Genomic DNA, 21,553 nt, shown 5'->3' with positions numbered 1-21,553 from the left:
ACAAATAGAAATGTTGTTTAATGCTAATGCTAAATGAGTATACACAAGAACACAGAACGCTTTATGATAATGGCAACAACTCAAGGGATTCAAGTGCTGGTAAGGCCAGGGAGTTTAAGGACCACACACACATTTATATATATATAATTAGATGCATCTGGATTAAGACTGTTTGACATTTATTTTAGCTCAGTACATCAGTACTCTGAGACAGGCTTTTTCCATATACAATACAAATACAGCATTTTTGTAATTCAGTCAACATTTACAAGTAATTTAAAAGGGTTTAGTGCAGGGAAGAAGTTGATGGATTAATGTCTTCTTCAGTCTTAACAGATATGTGTTTTTTACCAGCATGCACCCCAGGTGGTCTTAAATAGATGAACCTTTTGTAAGTGCGGAACATACAATAAGAAGGGTTTGCTATCATTTTTGCTTTCCAAAAAATACACAATAGATTATTTATTATGTTATTAATTATTGCCCTATCACTAAATACACAGGGTTTTTATAGAGATTATACATCATTTACAAAAGTGGGACTTACAGTCTATGGTCCCTAACCCATATACAAACAGCATGAATGTGACAGGAGCAAAGTAACCTGCTTGTATATTTTCGGAGTATGGGAGGGAAAAAGGAGTAACCAGTGCACAGATACGGGGAGAACAAACTCCTTGCAGATAGTGTCCATGCTGTAATTGAATTCAGGACCCCATCACAGCAAAAGGCAAAAGAATTACTCCACCGTGTAGATGTGCAATAGGTTAAAATGACAACTTATATTTGCAAAACATGATAGCAAAAACACATGAACTTACTCTATATTACATTATTAATTAGAGACCTCCAATCTACAGTCGTGTGGGTTAAAGGAAAACTATACCCCCCAAAAAATGTAGGTCTCTATAAAAAGATATTGCATAAACCTCAAAAGGGCTTCGATATGTGTGACCCACAAAGAAACAAATTATAAGATTTTAATGCATTGGTATTTGACGCCGGCCAAGCTCCACTCATTGTACCCGTCAGTGTCCTCAGAGTGTTGGAGGCAATGTGGTGACGTGGGGACTCTCTACCATGTTTTTTGGACGTGTCCTCTCCTGGCACATTATTGGCAGGAGGTGCAGGACATGTTGGCTTCGCTGTTTGGGACTGATGTACAGCGACACCCACTCCCTTTTCTACTCGGGTCTCCACTCCTAGGGCTTAAGAAGCATAACCAAAGGCTAGCCACTTTGATTTTAACGGCTTCTAGACGGGTCATAGCTCGCAACTGGAAGAAGCCACAGCCCCCCACAGTAACTGAGTTGAAAACAGCTATCCAGGACATACGAAGAATGGAATATATGGCTGCCTTACACACTTCTCGTTTACCGAGTTACGAGAAAGTTTGGTCTCCTTGGGTCACTTTACACCCCCCGACACCATGCTAATTTACTCCCAGACTGGGATCCTCATATTTCCTTAATTTCCCCCGAGCTCGGACAGTTTTGATGCTTTAGTGTTGTTTCTTTTTTACCTTTCTTTCTTTTCTTTTCCCTCCCTACCCTCACCCTTCTTCTGCCTGCTCTTTTTGTTCCCTTTTTTCTTTCTGTTTACATTTATGAAACGCTGATATTGTAAGCAATAAATCGGAAGGGCTTTCCCTTCATTGGGTATAGGTAAACCTAGGAAGCATATGACTTCTCTTTTCTATTGTGGATGCCATGCTCTTCCCCTTCTTTCATTTTTTTGTACAATGCGTAATATGTGCTGATCTGAGGTTTGTGATAACATTGTGCAGATTTTGTAAAGACGTGAATGTAAACTTTATGTTAAATAAAGAGTTAAAAAAAAAAAAAAAAGATATTGCATAAAACAGCTCATATGTAAAATCCTGCTTCATGTAAATAAACAATTTTCATAATAATATACTTTTCAAGTAGTATGTGCCATTGGGTAATCATAAATAGAAAATTGCCATTTTAAAAAATAAGTGCCGCCCCCTGGGATTGTAGGATTCACTGTACTCACAAACATACCAACAAACCATACATGTTAGGTCACATGAGCCAATTAACAGACAGAGTTGTGTCTTTTGCTTCCACACTTCTTCCTGTTACAGTTAGAGTTGTAGTATTTCTGGTCAGGTGATCTCTGAGGCAGCACACAGACCATCACGAAATGGTGGCTCAAGGCAAGAGATGTAAAAGGGCAATATTTACTTAAATATATATTAAAGTTTGGTAAGATTCTTTAATATGCCACTTAATATGATATGAACTATCTGTTGCTTAAGTGTTCATTTTGGTGGTATAGTTTTCCTTTAAATGAGTTTCTGTATTAGTCCTATTTTAATGATGTATTCAATGCTTCCAGGAAAATAGAAATAAAAACACACCACCAAAACGATTGGAGGGTATTGTCAACATTTTAAGTACTCACTCTGCAGGTCAGTTTTTTTGCCCTATGGATGATTTCCCCACTATTGTCAATTATTTCAAAGCTCCCACTTTCACTGGAGTTCTCGGAGGAATCGTCCCCTACTAAACACTCAGGCACCACGCCTGTTACACGCATCACCTCTACATGAAGTCGACCAGCAACCTAAAGAGAGGACAGGTAAGTTATTAGCTATGTAATTATGTGCCTGTTTACACTATTTGACAAGAATGGCTTCCCCTATGGCTATAAAGGATATATATATATATATATATATATATAGATATATATATATATATCTATATATATATATATATGTCTATATATATGTATATGTATAAACATATACAAAAAATAAACATATTTTAGACTGCTTAACTGTTAATATAGCACATATAGGCATGTGTCCTTTATTAGATCTTGCTAATTGGTTGCTCAGTGACCTATGTCAGTACTGCTGAGAGAGTGACTGGACATTTATGTTCATGCATCTGTCTGAATATCCTACAGAAATGGTTTGCCCAGCTAACCTTACAAGATAGGATGGGAGCAATATAAACAGTATATAAAATTCTAGCTGGGTGTGTCTTGGGCATGAAGCAGAGGGGGCTCAGCAAAAATTTCAAAAAGCACTAAAATAAATTTAGTTGGGGATAGGAAATGATACAGTTATCAAAGGCACAGGGCAAATTTTGGCCATACACAAATTTCAACTTTGTGGTCAAACTCTTTATATAATAGCACTGCTATATTAACATCTCTATTTTTAAAGTGATTTCGTTTAATTCGATTTTTAGGGTTACAGGCAACCAAACAGACAGCAATTTCTGTTTGCAGCTAGACTTAAGCAATGACAAGATTCAAGTAACATGCTTGGGTTCTTACCTCCCCCTGTTGGCTGATGATAGGCACAGCATACTGCAGCTTTACATCATAAAACAGACACTCTAGAAACACATTTGCCACTCCAATTAGGTTGTGATTTTCTTGAGCTTCATAAAATGGGTCACCTTTCTTAAAAGAAACCCTTTTGTTCTGGAAGATAAAAAAAAAAATCAAGTTTCTATAAACTGCATCAACTTGTCTGAAACAGGTTGCTGTACACCTAACAGTGCAACTTTGCTTATAGACTCCCAAGTTCTCCTTGTTATCTTCAAGCTATGCGTCCATTAAAAATATGACATAAATATCAGGGGCAGGGATGAGGTAGTCAAAAAGGATGATGCCAAATAAAATCGCGTAAACACATATAAAATGTATCATGGATATTATGGATTTAAGATGGTCAAATATGGCCCAATTTGGGTTAATCTGACCATTTGACCCCATAGACATTTGGACTCATCAGGTCTTTATGCAGCCAGCTCATTAACTGGTCTAGCACAAATTTTAGTTTGGTTTGGGCTGTTCCCACTCCCATCTCAATGATTAAATCATCCATCATGATTAATATGGTTAGATTTCTTTACCTCTTGAGGCTTTTCTTTCCATTCCTGATATGCATCTCTCATGTCGATAAGTTTGTTCTCCAGTTTCTCAATTGTCCATATTTGGGTTCCTTTGCATCTTTTCCGCACCTGAATGGCTGGTTCACTCACTATTGCCCCTCTCTAGAGAAAGAAGAAAAATAATTATTTTTTAAATAGAAATTCATCAGAAGTGTAGAGACGCACTTTAGATATAATACTTTAATAAATCAGCACCAAACATTTCCATAGCCCCTTAGGCCTACATTTGAAATTTTGTTCCCAGAGGGATTTTAAGTCCCTCTGCCTTCCAGAGAATCTGTGTACCACCCATTATAGAAAGTAGAGGGACTCATCACTTTCCAATGGCAATAGAGGGACTGCATGAAACTTTTTGCGTGCTCTGCAAGCAAAAATAAACAATCACAGTTATCTTTTAATCTGTGGAATCAGGTCAAGTTATTCTACTACAAATTACCATACTAAACAGGGAGCCATAATTAAGTGTTAAGCATTGAAGTAGTAAGTTGTCAATTGGGTGACAGCATGAGAATCCTAGCAGTTTCAGGCTCATTGCACACAAGTCTACGCTGTCACATAAACACAGATAGAGAAAAAAGCCAATCTGGCATTTGATAAGTCAGTCAGCACACACAGCAGATTTTGGCACAGAAAAGCTATAATATGCATAGGCAGTGGCAGTGAACTGGCTTTTATTGACGCCAGTGGACAAAAATCCCAATTTGCCATTAGCCTAAGGACAATGGCACAAGCAGTGATCTATCGCTCATGGGAAATCACATATGGCCAGAAAATAGAGGTAGTAGCAGTATGTCTTCCCAATTAAAACCAGGGAGAATTATATTCTATATATTATAATATATTATAGGTTTTCTTCTGACTTCCAGTGGATGAAAACAAACATTGTTCAGGCTGAACTAGAAACTTATTAAGATTGGTCAGTACCCTCATAAAGACTGGAAAAGTGACTACAGCACTGACTCTAGCACCACTATATGGGCTGTCAGCCAATGGCTCTTGTTAACAGACAGTCCAGGAAGGCATTACCTTACGGTTAGCACTCAGGTTGATTGCTGGGATTTGCAGAGTCACTTGGTAATCTGTGCACTTGTTCATTTCTTCTGCCAGGAAGTTGGCTTCTCTCACCAAGGCATTGGCTTTGACAATCTGCTCTCTAAGTTTAGAAAGACTCTGTCTGAATAGCTCATCCCTGGGCAAAGAAAACAAATCAGAAGCATTTTAAATACATGGTTTAATCACTGATGGGGAACAGGCTTCCTTTAAACTTTCGGTGGTATTGTCATGCAAGCCAAAAACTCAACAATAAACTGCTTAATTATCATCCTTTGTCTATCTGTTATAATAATAATTTTTCATCTTTCAATTCTTTTTTTTTTTTCGTTTTTGTAATTTGAGAAAAGCAAAATGGTTCAGATCCACTCTGAATTATCAGTAATGCCTCACATGCTTACCTTTCCTCAGCCCACATGTTCATTTTCTGCTGGGCAGTTTGGGAGCTGTAGGAGAGGTGCTCTGTGCTGTGCTGGTGGTGCCTGTCTGGAGAGAGTTGCTGCCGCAGTTGTTCTAATTCTCGTTCGTACATAAGCCTCTGTTCCTCCAGGGCATTCCTCTTCTCCTCCAAGTACTGCTTCTCAAGAACCTGCACAACATTGTGGACAGGATCTGCAGGAAGAAATGTTCAATATATAAATAGTCCCCAGTGCACAATTGAGGCTGAGTCTGCACATGTACAGAACATGCTTGCTTACACAGGCTGACTAAGGGAACTTACAAAAACACTTGTGTTTCAGTGCACCTACATACATCAGACCCACTGTGTAATATTTTAAATGTGTTTACCAGGCTCCCCTTCTGTCAAAGTGCAAAGCTGGAGTTGGGAGTACATTGCAGGGGTGCATAAAAGCTACAAAAAGCCCTAAACACATTATAAAAATGCTTCTATGAGCTTGAATGTAATTAATGCAGTCTAATACGATGTTTTAAAGCAGTCTAATATGATGACGCCATTTCAACTGTAGTTGTCAAGCATATTAATACAACAGCAAAAATGGATCTGAAAAAGTCACCCCATGCATTGCCAAAAGGCAAAGGAATCCTACAAATATAATAAACCATCTTTCAAAGCACATACAACATATACTGCAGCAGCAATTAGAAAGATGAGAACAAACTGAGAAAATCCAACAATTGTCATTTTGCGTTTTAAAACAAACATTGAAGTAATACCAAAAATCTTGCCTTCATTGTACCTTGAGATGGTGCACAGAGATGGAGCATTTGTAATTCCTTTTTTTTTTTGGTACAATGCCTACCTAAGCTACCTTGTTGTTTCAGTGCTTTAAATCCACACTTACATTACCTTGGCCTTATATCATAAAAATCCAATAAGGTGTAGTGAATTGCCAATAAGGCGTGTGAACTCAAATCAATTTCTCATATAACCTAATATTTTCTAACCCTGACTGACAGCAAGAGTTTTTGATAACTGATTTATGCTATTTGGCATCATAAAGTGTACCTTGTTTATTTTATTTAGATTTGCGGGGCTGGGTGGCTTTTAGAGGAAAATATTTAGCAAGCAGCACCTCCTTGATACAGACACATTCCTATGATTTTTATAGGAACGTGTCAGTATCGCTCTTCTGCTGATCTTTCTGACTACTTTGCTGAGCTGGCTGACTACTGTTACTTTGTATCAACAGCCATCTGTCCTTAGACTACATCCTGCAAACTCCACAATTCCCTGCACACGTGATTTCAATAAGGAATGGAACATCACAGTGCAATGCATTGTGGGTTATGTAGTTCCTGCATGCTGTCTGTAAGCTGTGGAGAAGTAGTAACATCAGTGTTTAGTCCCTCCTTCCCTGCCAGGATTTCAAACAATGCAGAAAGAGAACTGTTAAACAGCTGGATTTCAGCATAGAAAATTACATTTATTCATACTTTATGAAGAAACAGGTAACTGTGATGGATATATTAGGGGTTTCTGTGTTATGTGGGCCTTTTTATCAAATTTCGGTTTGGAAGCTGGAGTTCCCCTTTAAAGACAAATACTGTACATGTGTATTAATATTCACACACTCATGCAGCAGTGGCGTTTTGTCATTCTAACTAAAGTTACACTCTCCCCCTCTCTGGATTTTAGTCTTATTATTTGTTATTATTGGATTGTTTTGCCACTGAAGTCATGGGACAGTTGAGTGCTTTGATGAAGTTAATCCTGGCCATAGCCGTTTCGCCACAACAGAAGCCAATAAATTCCATGCAAGAGCCACTCAATACGGGACCTTTATTCCAGATGTGGTGTAAATACTGGAGAACTTCAAGCCATTGAACAGGAGAAAATATCCTGAAGAAAAACACCCACATGGAAACTGTCCAAGAATGCTCCATTACACGCTGTGCACCCCATACTCCTACTTGCATCGTAGGTGAGTTGGTCAGACTCAGGCACCTATCTATATGTGAGCATGAAATTATGTGACATGACATTAGCATATACTTTGCAGTCTATTAATATAATGAAGAAAAGACAAGATCAACTATTTTTTTTTTTTTTGGCATCCAAGTATTGGCTGTGACAATATCTAGCACAATGTTAATAATAAAACAATATAGTAGCGGAGCCTTACATTTCTTTAAAACAAATATGACCAACTGTCAGTAATTAGCAACCCCTGTCATCACACCTAAAAAAATATATTTTCATACTACAGGTTAAAATGTCAACATTATTTTCAATAGAGTCTTCTCGAATTTAAGATTACATTACAACATTATTATTTTTCCAAGTTAATCATTCACTTACCATTGCTGTTCAGTGCTTTCATTATGACTTCCATTTGTGCAAACTCATAGTTGTAGTCTGGTTCAGATGATGCCTCACTTGCAGCATCCAGATCCGTTTCACTACAACCTGATTCCTTCTCAAACTCTTTCAGCCAATCTCTCCTTTTCCTCTTTGGAAGATTAAGTCTACAAATATTGAATGAGTATTAAATAAAAGTGACATATTATCATCCATGTTTCCCTTTCTGTGTTGCCTTCATGATTTACTGCCTTGGGTACCAATTTGAATATCTCTCCACTGATACTGTATCTTAATACCCTGGCTTGTATGATGCATGCCATTGACTACCCTTTATGCAGTTTCCCTCCCCTCCCTTGCCTGTTTGAAAATTAAACACTTTAAAAAAAATATATATTACCATGCGGCTGAAGGTATGAGATGGAAGTAGTTACCTAAAGAAGTGGTTATTTCCCCATAGAATTCTGTCCCCATGCCACAGCAGAGTTTGTGCACAAACCAGGGTGCCATTTACACAAGTACTGCAAAAAATAAAAAAAAATAAAAAAAAAGTTATAGTTAAATCATGTTTATAATATAACTAAGATACTGTACTGATCAAAACTATGAAAAAAATTTGTGAACTGAAAGTCTGTCAAAGTTACTTAAAGGGATACTGTCATGTGGAAAAAAAAAAGTTTTCAAAATGAATCAGTTAATAGTGCTGCTCTAGCAGAATTCTGCACTGAAATCCATTTCTCAAAAGAGCAAACAGATTTTTTTATATTCAATTTTGAAATCTGACATGGGGCTAGAAATATTGTCAGTTTCCCAGCTGCCCCAAGTCATGGGACTTGTGCTCTGATAAACTTCAATCACTCTTTACTGCCGTACTGCAAGTTGGAGTGATATCACCCCACCCCCTCCCTTCCCCCCCCCAGCAGCCAAACAAAAGAACAATGGGAAGGTAACCAGATAACAGCTCCCTAACACAAGATAACAGCTGCCTGGTAGATCTAAGAACAACACTCAATAGCAAAACCCATGTCTCACTCAGACACATTTAGTTACATTGAGAAGGAAAAACAGCAGCCTGCCAGAAAGCATTTCTCTCCTAAAGTGCAGGCACAAGTCACATGACCAGGGGCAGCTGGGAAATTGACAAAATGTCTAGCCCCATGTCAGATTTCAAAATTGAATATAAAAAATCTGTTTGCTCTTTTGAGAAATGGATTTCAGTGCAGAATTCTGCTGGAGTAGCACTATTAACTGATGCGTTTTGAAAAAAACATGTTTTCCGATGACAGTATCCCTTTAAAGAGACACACACAAAATGGATTACTTTTTACACAATGTCCCAGACACTAAACCCAAGCCATAAAATGAATTGTAAATAGCTCCCGAAGATATAGTTGCCTGGCTAGTAAGAATTGTATTTGGTGCCAATGTTAACAACATGAAATGATGAAAACTAGGAAGGCTGCAATTTTTTCCAGAAAACAGCAATAGTATGTAGGAGAGCTCACCATTGCCTCTGTGCCAAGATTCCTACCTGTCCTCCCTACCAATGGCAGACCCTTCTGCAGTAACACTATAAAGCTCTAACAGTGCCATAAACAGTATTCCATGGAGTCATTGTCTTAACTAGGGAGGCCTGACATGACAATGGCACAATTGTATTTTTTATTATGATCTGTCAATAGGGTTGCTACCTTTAAGAGGAATACTGTGTAAAAAATAAGAATGTACCAGTGCATTATACTCTTCAAATATACAGTAGAAGGAATGTGTTTTAAAAAGTTGTGTTTCAGGCTGACTTGTTTAAATTTTTTCCTGCTCGCTCCTTTCCCAGGCTGTGCAGCGGAGCCACCACCTAATGTTCTTCAGAGAGGACTGTTAAAACTTGACCACCCCCATTTGAAACACAGGCAGGGACCCTAGCAGCTCTATGGAGAGCATTAACAAAGCAGCCATATTTAAAGATAATAATTTTTATGAGAAACGAGCTCCATATAGTATTCATTATTGCCAACAAGACTAAGGGATTTTCAGTTATGTTATGTCTCCTTTAAATAAAATAATATATTCTGGGATGTACTGGGGGCAGGTCCAGACTGAGAATTAAAATAGGCCCTGGCATTTCAGGTACACAGAGGCCCAAACAGCCCCCACAAGCCCACTAAATACTGACTATCTATGGGACCTTATAGCAGCCCCTCTGGCATTTGCCAGAACCCACAAATTGCCAGTCCGGGCCTGACTGGGGGGGGGGTGAGTTTGGTTGAAGACATAAACAGCTACTTGCCAAGGCAGTAGAACTTGTGGTCTAACCAATGGACCACCCCTAAAAATTGTTTTTCCAAAGAAATTGTTGCTTGCACTAACCGACTATAAGAATAGCATTTTATTAACAGTGCATGGAGCTATTATTAACATGTTATATTAACAAAACAAAATACAGAGAATGGTAGAAAACAATATTATAGTTACAGTGCATATAACAATAACACAATTATTTCCTCATAATGCAAACAATAGTAGAGGTAAATATAGACAACGTCATGGATGTATCAGTGGTGCAACAAATATAGGTTTTCACAGAGTATTGTGTATCAATTATTTTGCTCTTGGAAAGCTGTGCAAAATGTGCTGTGTCCCAAAACCCCATTGTTATCAAGCATTTTTTAAACATCTGTTCTACAAGTTTTATAACCTCTACTACTACAGCCATAAGGTTATACCAAGTAGCACTTACTGTTTACAAGGTTCTAATTCAGAACTAAGTTCACATCCAGTATGACAGGCAGTGGGAAATAGGATATTCTTCACCTTATTTACTTGTATAAATTGGCCAGAGAAATCTACAGAACATTAAAAGATAAAATGGCCATAGTATTTGTTGCCCCTTGCCATCCACCACAAGCAACCTACCAAGCATGGGGGGAAGGGCAGGGTGAATGAGGTTGTGACATATCCCCCCATTTGGTTGCAGAACAAAGCTCGGTGCAATAACATTATGCCTTTCAACGGTTAGCATACAGTATATTTTAATAAAAACAAGAATAGCCCAGTTATATGTACAGTAAATCCATTGTTATGAACATATTATATTATAACATAACAGATTATGGAACATTAAATTAAATGGAAAATATAACCACTTATTTATTTGAGGTCATTCAGTTGGAATTTGTAAAAAAAAATAAAAAAAAATAAAAAAAAATAAATCACTCCCACACTTTGTTCCATTGTAAAATGATGGATGATTGGCTTGAAGTGTCCCGGCATAGGTTTTCTGGAAAACAGAAGGATTTTCAAGTTCCAAAATCATCTCTTCACAAAGGAACAGGGTAAGGAAGCAGTTAAATGACTCAGAGACTCAATCATGGTTTGTAAATCTGAGGAATCAGGTATTTATTTATACATATGTATAAATAGTGTTTACATACCTTTTCTACATAAGACCAATGGAATGAGCTCATGTCAGAAAAGTCGAGAGTTCCTACTGAAATTGAGGATTTCTGAGCTAACAAAGTTTCCACCCTATGTTTGCATTATGACCTACACGTTTGCAGTTGCTCAGTCTTATGTGCATGTACAAAAATAAATGTTGCACTAACAAACTATTAACAAAGAAGGCAGAAACTGCAGACTTCCTAGTGGAGTTGGTGCTATTAACCTGGAATAAAGTGGCAGCAGTAGCTGATAATTTTCCTTCACAATATATTCTATCTTCAGTTTTGCTATATTTCCAAGATTACTGTATGTAAATCCCCTGATTTACCCTGCACAAGTGTGAGATAGAAATGAGATAATAACCAGCATTTTATGCAGCCAAAATAATGCTGTAGCCCTCCCAAATTCTTTTTACTTCCTCCACCTCCCATGTTCCCTATTCATTTCTCCCATGTGTGTCAGTCTTTCCATCTGCCAGCCAACTCCTCCTCTAGCCCTGCTGTCTGGCTCACACCCTCCTGGCACAGGACAGTACCAGCTCTGGGCTATTGTGCTGGCTCTCGTGTCAGACATGCTATTGCAAGACTGCCTTTGTGACACGCTCAGCTAGGAAAGATGTCTCACACTGCTTTGTTCAGGGGATTTATTAATCCTTCTACAGCTGAATAACATGCCACCCCTGCTTCCTATAACCTTTTAATTATATACATCAATAACAGCACACTATAATACAAGCAACTGCAAACCTTATTCAACATTCCAACAATATTTAGAGGGCAGAGCAGACACAGATAAACCTATAAAAAAAGAAATAACATTAACTAAAATAGGTGGATGCATCTAAAAGCTTGCCGTCCCACATGCATTAGTAGGAAAAAGCCTTTAGCAGAAATTCCAGAATGTACAGACAGAACTAACCATAGTACATAGTAAGCCAATAACCTTAGAGGTCCCAAGTAGTTACATCTGGACCCTTAGATGCAGTGAACATAAGGAAAAGAAGACAATACACGGGAGAAGAGCTATACGCCAATCATAACGTACAACAGGGATCACGAGCCTTTGTGGGAGAATAGATGGGGTGAAAAGTAGAATCTGTGGAATTTTCACCAGAAGAAGTGTATAGTTGGAGAGACACACAACAAAATCATTTTCGGAGTCCAATTTCCTAAGCCTTCAGCAGCTACTTGATATTTCAAACATATACAATTTTGGGCATCAGTCGGGAGCTCCAAAAGGCCCTGTATACTCCTGGTCTCCTCTAGGAGCCACAGAGCCTGATGTTTCTGTTGTTACCCTGTTTCCTCTAAGCTGTAGGCTTGTGCACGTGACTATGACTATGACTGTGCACACAACATATTTTTGAGTGTTCAAGGTTCTTGTCTGCACTTACTTCCCTGCATACACAGGACCATTTTTGCATTTGGTAAAAGAAATTAGAGGTTAACAATGCAGATTCCTTAAAAAAATCAAAGCTGTCCCTTATAATTACAGAGTCAGCTTAGCTAATAAGAACATATCTTTTAACCCATAGCTAAAGAAAGTACAGCCTTCCACATGAGGCATACTGCCTTGCATTTCATTTAATCGAGACAGATATGTTCTTTTTTTCTAAATTGGCTACTGCCTAAAGGTACAGGCCCAGACACATATTGTTAATAGAGAAATTCCTGACAATTACTAATTGTCTTTGTTGTATTAAATGATAATAATAGGGATTGGCTTTATAGAGGGATGCTTAAAGCACAGTAAAAGGCACTCCCCAGCAAATGAGAGAATAACATGACAGATATTGCTAATTAACAACTAACTTGGAAATCTGTAACAAACACTCCATCCTATGAACAACACAATGTTTTGACAGTTCTTTTAAAGCAAATGAAAAAAAAACAGGCAGGTAAAAAACCTACCGTGCATTTTCCTTCGGAATGAGATAAGTCTCCCCATCCGAGGCCACATCAATCACGCAGTGCTCTGGCTGTATTCCAATACCAAAGAGCTGAATATCCTGAGAAGTGTCAGCACCTATTCTATTGTGACCCTGTAGTAAAAGGATACAGAAAATCTCTGAACTTCATAAATTATGTTTTCATTTATTTTACTACTTAATGTGATCTGTCATATTACTGAAAACTTCACAAAAATCCCTGACACAAAGGAGCTTACAAAACAATTTCTTAACTACAGGTTCCCATACACTACTGTTAGGGTCATCCAGAAAAATATACCTTTTTATATTTATCTCTCTTTCTCAATCTCTCTCTCTCTCTCTCACTCTCTCTCTATCTATCAACATGATATGTGAACAGTGTTCTCTGTACGAGAAGCCATGTCACCATCCCAAAACTCTAAGCAGAGATTTGGAATCAGATTTATGTGAGGAATTTTAAAGGTCAATCACAGCATATAGCTTCCTGGAGGAAGGCCCTCTTGTTAGCATGCTACACTGAGACTAGAGTTAACTGTGGTTTCTTTCAATGGCACCAGAGGGAATTAAGTCATTTTCATATTAATAAATAATTCTAAATATTTTTAAAATTATATTTATCATATTTGAAAGCAATATATTTAAAATGTATTAATTAAACATGGTCACTAATAGCAATATATAAATTCAGAGGCCTACTAAGCTTTAAGGAAGACGAGTCAGAGAACAGATAATATACTGTACACACAGTAATTTGGTTGTACATAGCAAGGGTTTATAAAAAATTACGCCAAGTCAAATCATTCCTTTACTGAAAGCATTTCAATTGTGTGGTACTAGGAATTACAAGCACTGACAACTGGGGTTCTAGGTTTTGCATTGTCAAGCACAATATAAAAAGAGATTGTAGACCTGCTCCTGACAAAAGCCTCCACTGCTCTATATACTCTAAAATCAGAAGGAATCATAAAAAGTGTCCAATGAGAGAAATTAGGGGGAAAAAAAAAACATTGTCCCCAATGTGTAAGCAGAGCACAAAACAAATCTAAAAACCAATGCATATATGATATGAAAAAAATCACACCTTTAAATAATAAACCAGAAGTTCATTGAGCGCTGGATCAGCATTCAGGTTCACCAGGTAACATTTGTCATCTCCAACTTTAATTCCAGAAGATTCCAGAGAGATTCCCATGCTTTCCAGCTGCTTCTGCCTTTCCTGTGGACAGCAACAGTGAATTAGCCATTAACCAAAAATATAAATATGAATAGATACATCAAATCAAATATGGCACAGATAACAATACAGGAAAAGCTGACCACAAATATTCGAAGCAGACTAGCTATTTAGTATTAGTAGCCAAATATTAGGCTCCCCCAGTGATTTTAATCGCTTAGAAGAGAGCCCAGGCCAGTGCTCCTGTTTTCTGAAAACCATGCCCGGATTTGCGGTGAGGCCTCAAAGACCCGGGCCTAGGGCAACATAAATGAATAATCGGTATGCCATCCAGCCGCACGGGTAGTCCGCTTCATTCTGGAGCTGGGCACTTAGTGCTCCGGTATGGAATGGATGCTCGCCATCCTGTAGGAGTGAGGGGGATGCCAGAGGAAGCTGGCCTCCAGGTGCCCTTGGGGGGAGATCCGGCCCTGCTGAAAACTGCACCAGTCTGGATACCACTAAAGGAGCACCATGATGCAATCTTCTGCTTCTTGGATATTCAATGAAGTCCCAATCCGGGGTGCGCAAGAAGAGCAGAGTGAAAAGTTGTCTTTTTGCATATAAGTTCAGCTTTTCATTGTACTGTGTATGCCAACTTGGACTGGTTTGTACACATGATACCGGAAGAACAACAAGATGACGACAACTGTTGTGTGGGGTTCCTACAGTAGTTCATGAGACCTGTGCAATTATCAAAGAGGAGCACTCACCCATGGTCTCAGATAAGCGATTGCAATCAATGGGGGATGCCAATATGGCATCCCCAGTCATTATATATTTCCTTCTCCTTTAAAGGAGAACTAAACCCCCTTAAGGCAAAAGTCCCCACTGGCCCCCCTCCCTGTCTCCCCCCTGCACAATACCCCTTAATTATGTCCCCTCTAGAAATAGCGACCGCACATGCAGAGTCAGTGCAGTGGAGTTCACGGGCGCCATCTTCTGGCACTTCCGTATTCTTCGGGTCCATTCTCACGGACAGGAAGATTCCTCCAACTGCGTATGCGTCAATACTGCACTTACATTACAAAGAATACTGAAGCACCGAAAATGGTGCCCGTCAGCTCTGTTCCTCTGAATCTGCATGTGCGATCACTATTTTGAGATGGGACAGAAATCAGGGGTAAGACTGTGCAGGGGGGGCAGTGGGGACTTTTGCCTAAAGAGGAAATATATAATATATATAATACAGGAAAATTTGAAAATAATACCTTAATATCACAATATTGTTCTTGTATTTTATAACCTCAAAAAGGAGACTTTTTCCCCACAATAAACAAGCTCCTCAGCCAAATAAAAAGATGTTAGAGCAGCATCTGTGACTAATGTAGCATTGTTGGGAAAATCATAGATGGAAAGTATATCCCAGAATCCTTTATGAGGCAGTACAGAGGGCTGTGACAATGAGGGTCTTCTCAGCTGTGAGGGGTTAATTAGCCTCACCTGTAGTTAAAAGCCATGGCTCAATAGTCACTACTCTCTGCCCCTGGTTTGGGGGGGAAAAAAGCAACTAAAGTTGTGTAGGGGAATTCAGTTGCACTGGACGCAACCGGGTGCTGTTTGGCACAAGGATTGTCGCTGGACAGTTGAGGAAAATTATTCACAAGGAGGCAAGTTCACTGGTAGCAAAGACTGGCTACAAGCTGCTGCCCAAAAAGGCTTGGGGTGAGCTGCCCCTGCTTCAGATAGAATGCAGATGGCATCTCCTAAGGACTGTGAGTGAAATTTTCCTTTGCTTATTGGATTTATCTTGCCCAAGTGGGGATGTTTTTCTTCATCAGCAAGGCTGTTACCATTTTCTTTATTGAGACCTCAGATGTTATGAACTTTCATGCCTTGTTTAAGCTGCTGGGTTAAATAAATTCACACACAAAGTTCAGTTTGAAACACGTTGTACCTGTCTCTTATCTGAGTGATAGGAACTGCTACTACCTAAAGAACGATTCCCCCACACCAAGCACTGGGTCGCACAGGATAAATGGGAATTCAAGGAAAAGGTTTGAAAGCTCATATACAGAGTATACTGTTGCCTAAACTGATATACAGAGAATGGAATTAAATAAAACAGTAAATAACACCTGTGCTATTGTTTCAGTTTTCCTCAGCTTTTCTTCCCAAGTGATTGTTAGCTCTCGAATTAGCTTTTCAGATTCCTCTAATTTTTCTTTCAGCTCAGGGGCTTTCATAGACTAAGGAGTAAAAAAAGGAACAAATATCAATCAAAGTAATCTAAGAAACATTAATTCATTTCTACAAATCTGCAACTATTAAATAACAAAACAGGCAAAAACTTTACTAGTACAGAAATAGAATCTATTAGCCAAAATGCTTGGGACCTGACATTTGCAGGATAAGAAGTAATTCCATAATTTGGATATTAAATTGACTAAAGAAAAGTATTTGAAAGCTGAAAAAGACCAATGATTGTTTTTACACAATATGGATTATGCAGCTTAGTTGGGATCAAGCATACAGTACTACAGCTATTTCTTATCTGGAAACCTGTTATACAAAAAGCTCCAAATTACAGGAAGGCCACCTCCCACAGAGTCCATTTTAGACATATAATTGTAATACTTAAAAATAATTAAAAATATTTTTTTAATGATTTTTTTCACTGTAATAATAAAATAGTACCTTGTATTTAGTCCCAACTAAACACAATAAACAACCCTTTTTGGTTTATTTAATGTTGCTTAAATTATCCAAATCACAGAAAAGTTCCTTATACAGAACACCCCACATCCCAAGCATTATAGATAGATACTAGATCCGATACTTGTATTTCATTATTGCAGAAAATAATAACGTAATTATTTTATTAAAGAGAACGTAATGGGAAATACAGAAATGATGAAACAAACATAAAATAATAATTTGGAGTTTCGTGGATATCAGGTTTCCAGATAAGCAATTCCATACATTTACTGATAAAAATAGGGTTAACATTGAGAGACCATAATTTTCCCTTATTGAACAAAAATGGCAGCATATTATTATCCTTCATCTTCAAAACCGTAGACAAGTCCTTCTGTTGGTAGAGGGCACTTGCTAAAGGGCACTCTGTCCGCATGTTGTGCATGTAATAAATACTTAATGGGTTCATGTGCGTCCTTGTGTCTGCTTCCATATATTCTCCTTTATTAAAGTCCTTATGATTGCTTTACTAAACAACTAACAAAAACATTCAATGCATATAACATAAATAAAACTGCCCTTGTATTCATGTGCGGGTCCTGTTAACACCAAGGACAAAACATAAACACATTATAGAAAATCATTTTTTCACACCTGGTTGAGAAATGTTGAGCATAAACATGTATCTGCCCCTCCCTCTCTCTCTTTTTATGGAGGATACTGTATTAACCCAAAACCAAAAATGATGGATTTGGTGTATTTCTAATTTAAGGTCACCTTGATGTTTAGTGTGAATGCACCAAATCCTGGATCCTGTTCAGTATTTGGCAAAATTCAAGGAATTTGAACCCTCTATGAATGGGGAAAAAATTGCATATGCACGTTGGGCGTGCATCTGGTATATTGGCCTGCACACCTGCTGTCCCAGCACAGAAGAAGGGTCCAGATTATCTTTGGTATTTGGCCAAATCTATACCCCTGGATTGGCCCAAACCCCCCAAAAGCAGCAGGTGCATCCCTAGAAATGTTCATATAAATTAAACTAGTAATAATTTTTAAAGGGGTTGCTCACCTTTCAAACTCTTTTTTTGAGTTCAGTTATTTTCAGATTGTTCACCAGAAATATAGACGTTTTACAATTGATTTGCATGTTTTATTTTCAACTGTTTTTCCCAATTGAAGTTTTATGTTCCTGTCTCTGGTGTCTCAAGTCTCTAGGCGCTGATTCTGAACTGTTACAATTTGCTACATAGTTGATATCTCAGCAAACTTTGGAACATTAGCAACTACTGTATAAATTATAACAGCTGCTTTTAATGAAACTCAGGGATTCTGTGCAGCAGGGCCAAAGATAACAAATGTATCAACTAATGTATTATTTACAGGGCCGGAACTAGGGGTAGGCAGAAGACGCAGCTGCCTAGGGCGTAACAATTGGGGGGGCGCTGGGCAGCTGCCTCTTCTGCCTACCCCTAGACCAGACTCACCTGCTCACCAGACACAACTTGCCGATCTAAAACGGCAGCAGCACTGCACATGCATGTAAGCGTGTGACGTCACCGAGTATGTGCATAGGCGCGTAACGTCACTGAGTATGCGCATAAGGGTGTGACGTAACTGCGCTTGCGACAGGGGTAGTTGGGGCGAGCTTGGCAGCGGAGTCGCCTAGGGCGCACGGCTTGCCTGGCCCGCCTCTGATTATTTAGAACAGTTTTGCAGAGTCAGATTGCTGAAATTGCATACTGGAATGCTCCTGAATAAAAATAAAAACCATAAATAATAAAAAATGAAAACCAATAACAAATTTTATCAGAATGTCATTATCTGCATCATATTAAAAAGTTAAAAAAGTTAATCACCTTTAAGGTGAACAACCCCTTTAAAGTTCAATATTAGAAAAACGGTCTCAGTCTGCATAATAATTTACTCCACTTCCAACAAAAAATATAACAGTGGTATGTCTTTCATTTCCCAGGAACATCTGAGTACTGGGCTGTTTTCTGAACAAAGATTTAGTGAAGCCGTATTCAGTTGTATGAAATTAAATCAAATGTGAAAAACTGGCTGTGCTGTAATGTTGCTAATTTGAATGCATGTGTAAGGAAAATCAAGGATTGGCTCAAAGTATGACTTTCATAACCATTATATGGACTGGTCCAATCAAAGTTATTCCACAACTGGTTTTGGACTGTACACAGCACATCACTGGACTGTTTTGTTACTGGATACGTTATGTGCTACTGACTGTTTGTTCAGTTTACTTTGTTACAAGGAAAAAGACTGTTTTTCAGTTGAGGGAAAAGGACACAAGTGCCCTGCAAACAATTCCTTGTACTGTACACTGCCCTGCAACCTGATGAAGGAACTATTATGGATGTACCTGTCACAGTCGGGACTGATTTAGCAATATCTGGATGGGTAAATGGTAACGAAATGAACTTGTGTGCAGCTTTTTCACAGAAACTCACTTTCCTGAAGTGGAAATTGTATGTACAAGTAAAGGTGGCCATACACGGGCCGATAAAAGCTGCCGACAGACCGTGTCGGCAGCTTATTGGCCCGTGTATGGGGCCCCGCGACGGGCTTCACCGATCGAGATCTGGCCGAAAGTCGGCCAGATCTCGATCGGATGGGACAGAAAATCCCGTCGGATCGCGGCCGCATCTATTCGTTGATGCGGTCCCGCGATCCGACCGCCCGTTTGGGCATCGTTAGGATCCGATCGTTGGGCCCTAGGGCCCACGATCGGATCAGCCCGATATTGCCCACCTCAAGGTGGGCATATCGGAGGGAGATCCGCTCGTTTGGCGACATCGCCAAACGAGCGGATCTCTCCATGTATGGCCACCTTAAGGGGGGGAGTGTCAAGTAAATCTTCATCTCAAGTGTCACAGCAGATATCTGGATTAGTTGTATGTTATAACTTTGAGCAACCCGTACTGATACTTTCTCCATCTACCATAAAGGAAGCAGTGACATGGGAGGACTTCATTTTATTGTTTACAGATAGATCTGCCACTATTATTGCTGCCAGACAAGGACACGTCTGGACAACAGCTGCTTTCCAACCTACAGCCCATCCAATTGGAGTGGGTGGATCTAGCCAATATGCTGAATTAATGGCAGTAGTTTCTGTACTGGAGGAAACACAAGGCTTGTTGAATATATTTACAGATGAATGGACAGTGTTCAAAGCTTTGACTGTGATACATATTTTAGGCCAATGGACACATGAGCACTCGGGACATCGAGTGGTTCAAGGCGCTATGGACTATGCAAAGCATAAAGGAATACCTTTAATCACTGTACTTGCTAAAGACATTGTGCAACAATGCCCTGTATGTCAGAAAGTGAAGAAAAGATATTCATTACATAAACTTTCTATATGGAACACTACTGACAATGGGACTAATTTTACTGGAGTATATTGGGTGTTTCTTATTTCATATTATCCACAAGCCACAGGATAATGGTTTGTTAAAACACTCAGGGGGTGGAACAAGGTATGGTTATGGGTGGATAATGGGATTATGGAATATTCTGCTGAGAGTAAATGTGTGTTTCAAGATAGTAATGATAGTGTGAAATGGGAAACTAAACCTGTTTGTGAGAAAGGTCTATTATATGTGCAGGGGGTTATGTAATATCTTTTTAGATGTGTGTGAAGAAGATACTAATCTTGTTTTATCTTCCAGCCTACTATGAATAGAATATCCTAAAAACATGGCTGGCGAAATGGTTATACCTTTTCTGATGATTTGTGTGCTCTGATGTGATATAACGTTTGGTTTATGGCAAGAGAACTCGATTCTACAAATGCTTATACAGACTGCAAAGCAGCAAAATGAATCTAATTATTGGGGGGCATCATTAACATGGACTGAACTAAAGGACTGTTCTTAATTTCTCTTCAGTGGTTAATGCTTCATGGATGGATTATTGGAAGTAAAATCATATGAAAACACTTGCTTATTGGACTATGAAAGAAACAAATTTGGTGGATAAACAAAGTTTTCCATAGAATAAGACACAAATTATTTACTACTGATGATATGGACTTGGTTTGCATCTTGGACAGGGTGGGGCATGAAATTCTGAACAAGTGGGTGCATGTACCTTCATCCCTGATAATGCGGGTGTCATTCTAAGCCACATGGAGTAGGTTAAACTGTTGTAGGAAAAATCTAGAGCTATTGCTAAGGATGGTCAATTATTTATGTTATGCTTATGTTTAGCTTTTTCTATTATTTTGAAACTGATTTAATGTATCAAGGCTAGTACCATATCTGACAAGCGTCAGCTATTGCCCATACGTGCCAATGCTTTTGAATTGATTTCCTATCATACTTCTCTGTGAATCAAGGGGTGGAATGTAAGGAAAATGAGTGATTCACAGAGTAGAAGATAGAGAGAATAGAACAACACCTTAAAGATGGCGTCTAGAGCTTTTGGCAATTCAAGGAATGTGACACTGGTTAATGCTTGATTTTTACCATATATAGTATGCTAAGTGTAGTTTTTACCATATATAGTATGCTAGCTGCTAAAATGTATAAATCTTCTTATATCCTGTGTGGGGGAAACATATATAAAGC

The 21,553-nt window shown here is 38.6% G+C and overlaps 1 protein-coding gene across 4 annotated transcripts in view; it reads right to left on the bottom strand.

Moving 5' to 3' along the window:
• LOC108718532 (kinesin-like protein KIF13A) overlaps nt 1–21,553 on the bottom strand; it is a 133,509-nt gene that overhangs the window by 32,373 nt on the left and 79,583 nt on the right. For all 4 annotated transcript variants that reach the window (XM_041566308.1, XM_041566310.1, XM_041566309.1 and 1 more), the window contains exons 12-21: nt 16,400–16,510; nt 14,190–14,324; nt 13,089–13,219; nt 8,178–8,264; nt 7,744–7,910; nt 5,384–5,594; nt 4,959–5,121; nt 3,894–4,034; nt 3,310–3,459; nt 2,428–2,589 (exon numbers count right to left, since the gene is read on the bottom strand). In XM_041566308.1, the coding sequence (XP_041422242.1) occupies nt 2,428–2,589; nt 3,310–3,459; nt 3,894–4,034; nt 4,959–5,121; nt 5,384–5,594; nt 7,744–7,910; nt 8,178–8,264; nt 13,089–13,219; nt 14,190–14,324; nt 16,400–16,510 (1,458 nt within the window). The remainder of the gene's footprint in view (nt 1–2,427; nt 2,590–3,309; nt 3,460–3,893; nt 4,035–4,958; nt 5,122–5,383; nt 5,595–7,743; nt 7,911–8,177; nt 8,265–13,088; nt 13,220–14,189; nt 14,325–16,399; nt 16,511–21,553) is intronic.

This window comes from Xenopus laevis, chromosome 6L (assembly GCF_017654675.1).
Source record: "Xenopus laevis strain J_2021 chromosome 6L, Xenopus_laevis_v10.1, whole genome shotgun sequence".
Lineage (NCBI taxonomy): Eukaryota > Metazoa > Chordata > Amphibia > Anura > Pipidae > Xenopus > Xenopus laevis.
This window is presented reverse-complemented; position numbering and strand designations above follow the sequence as displayed.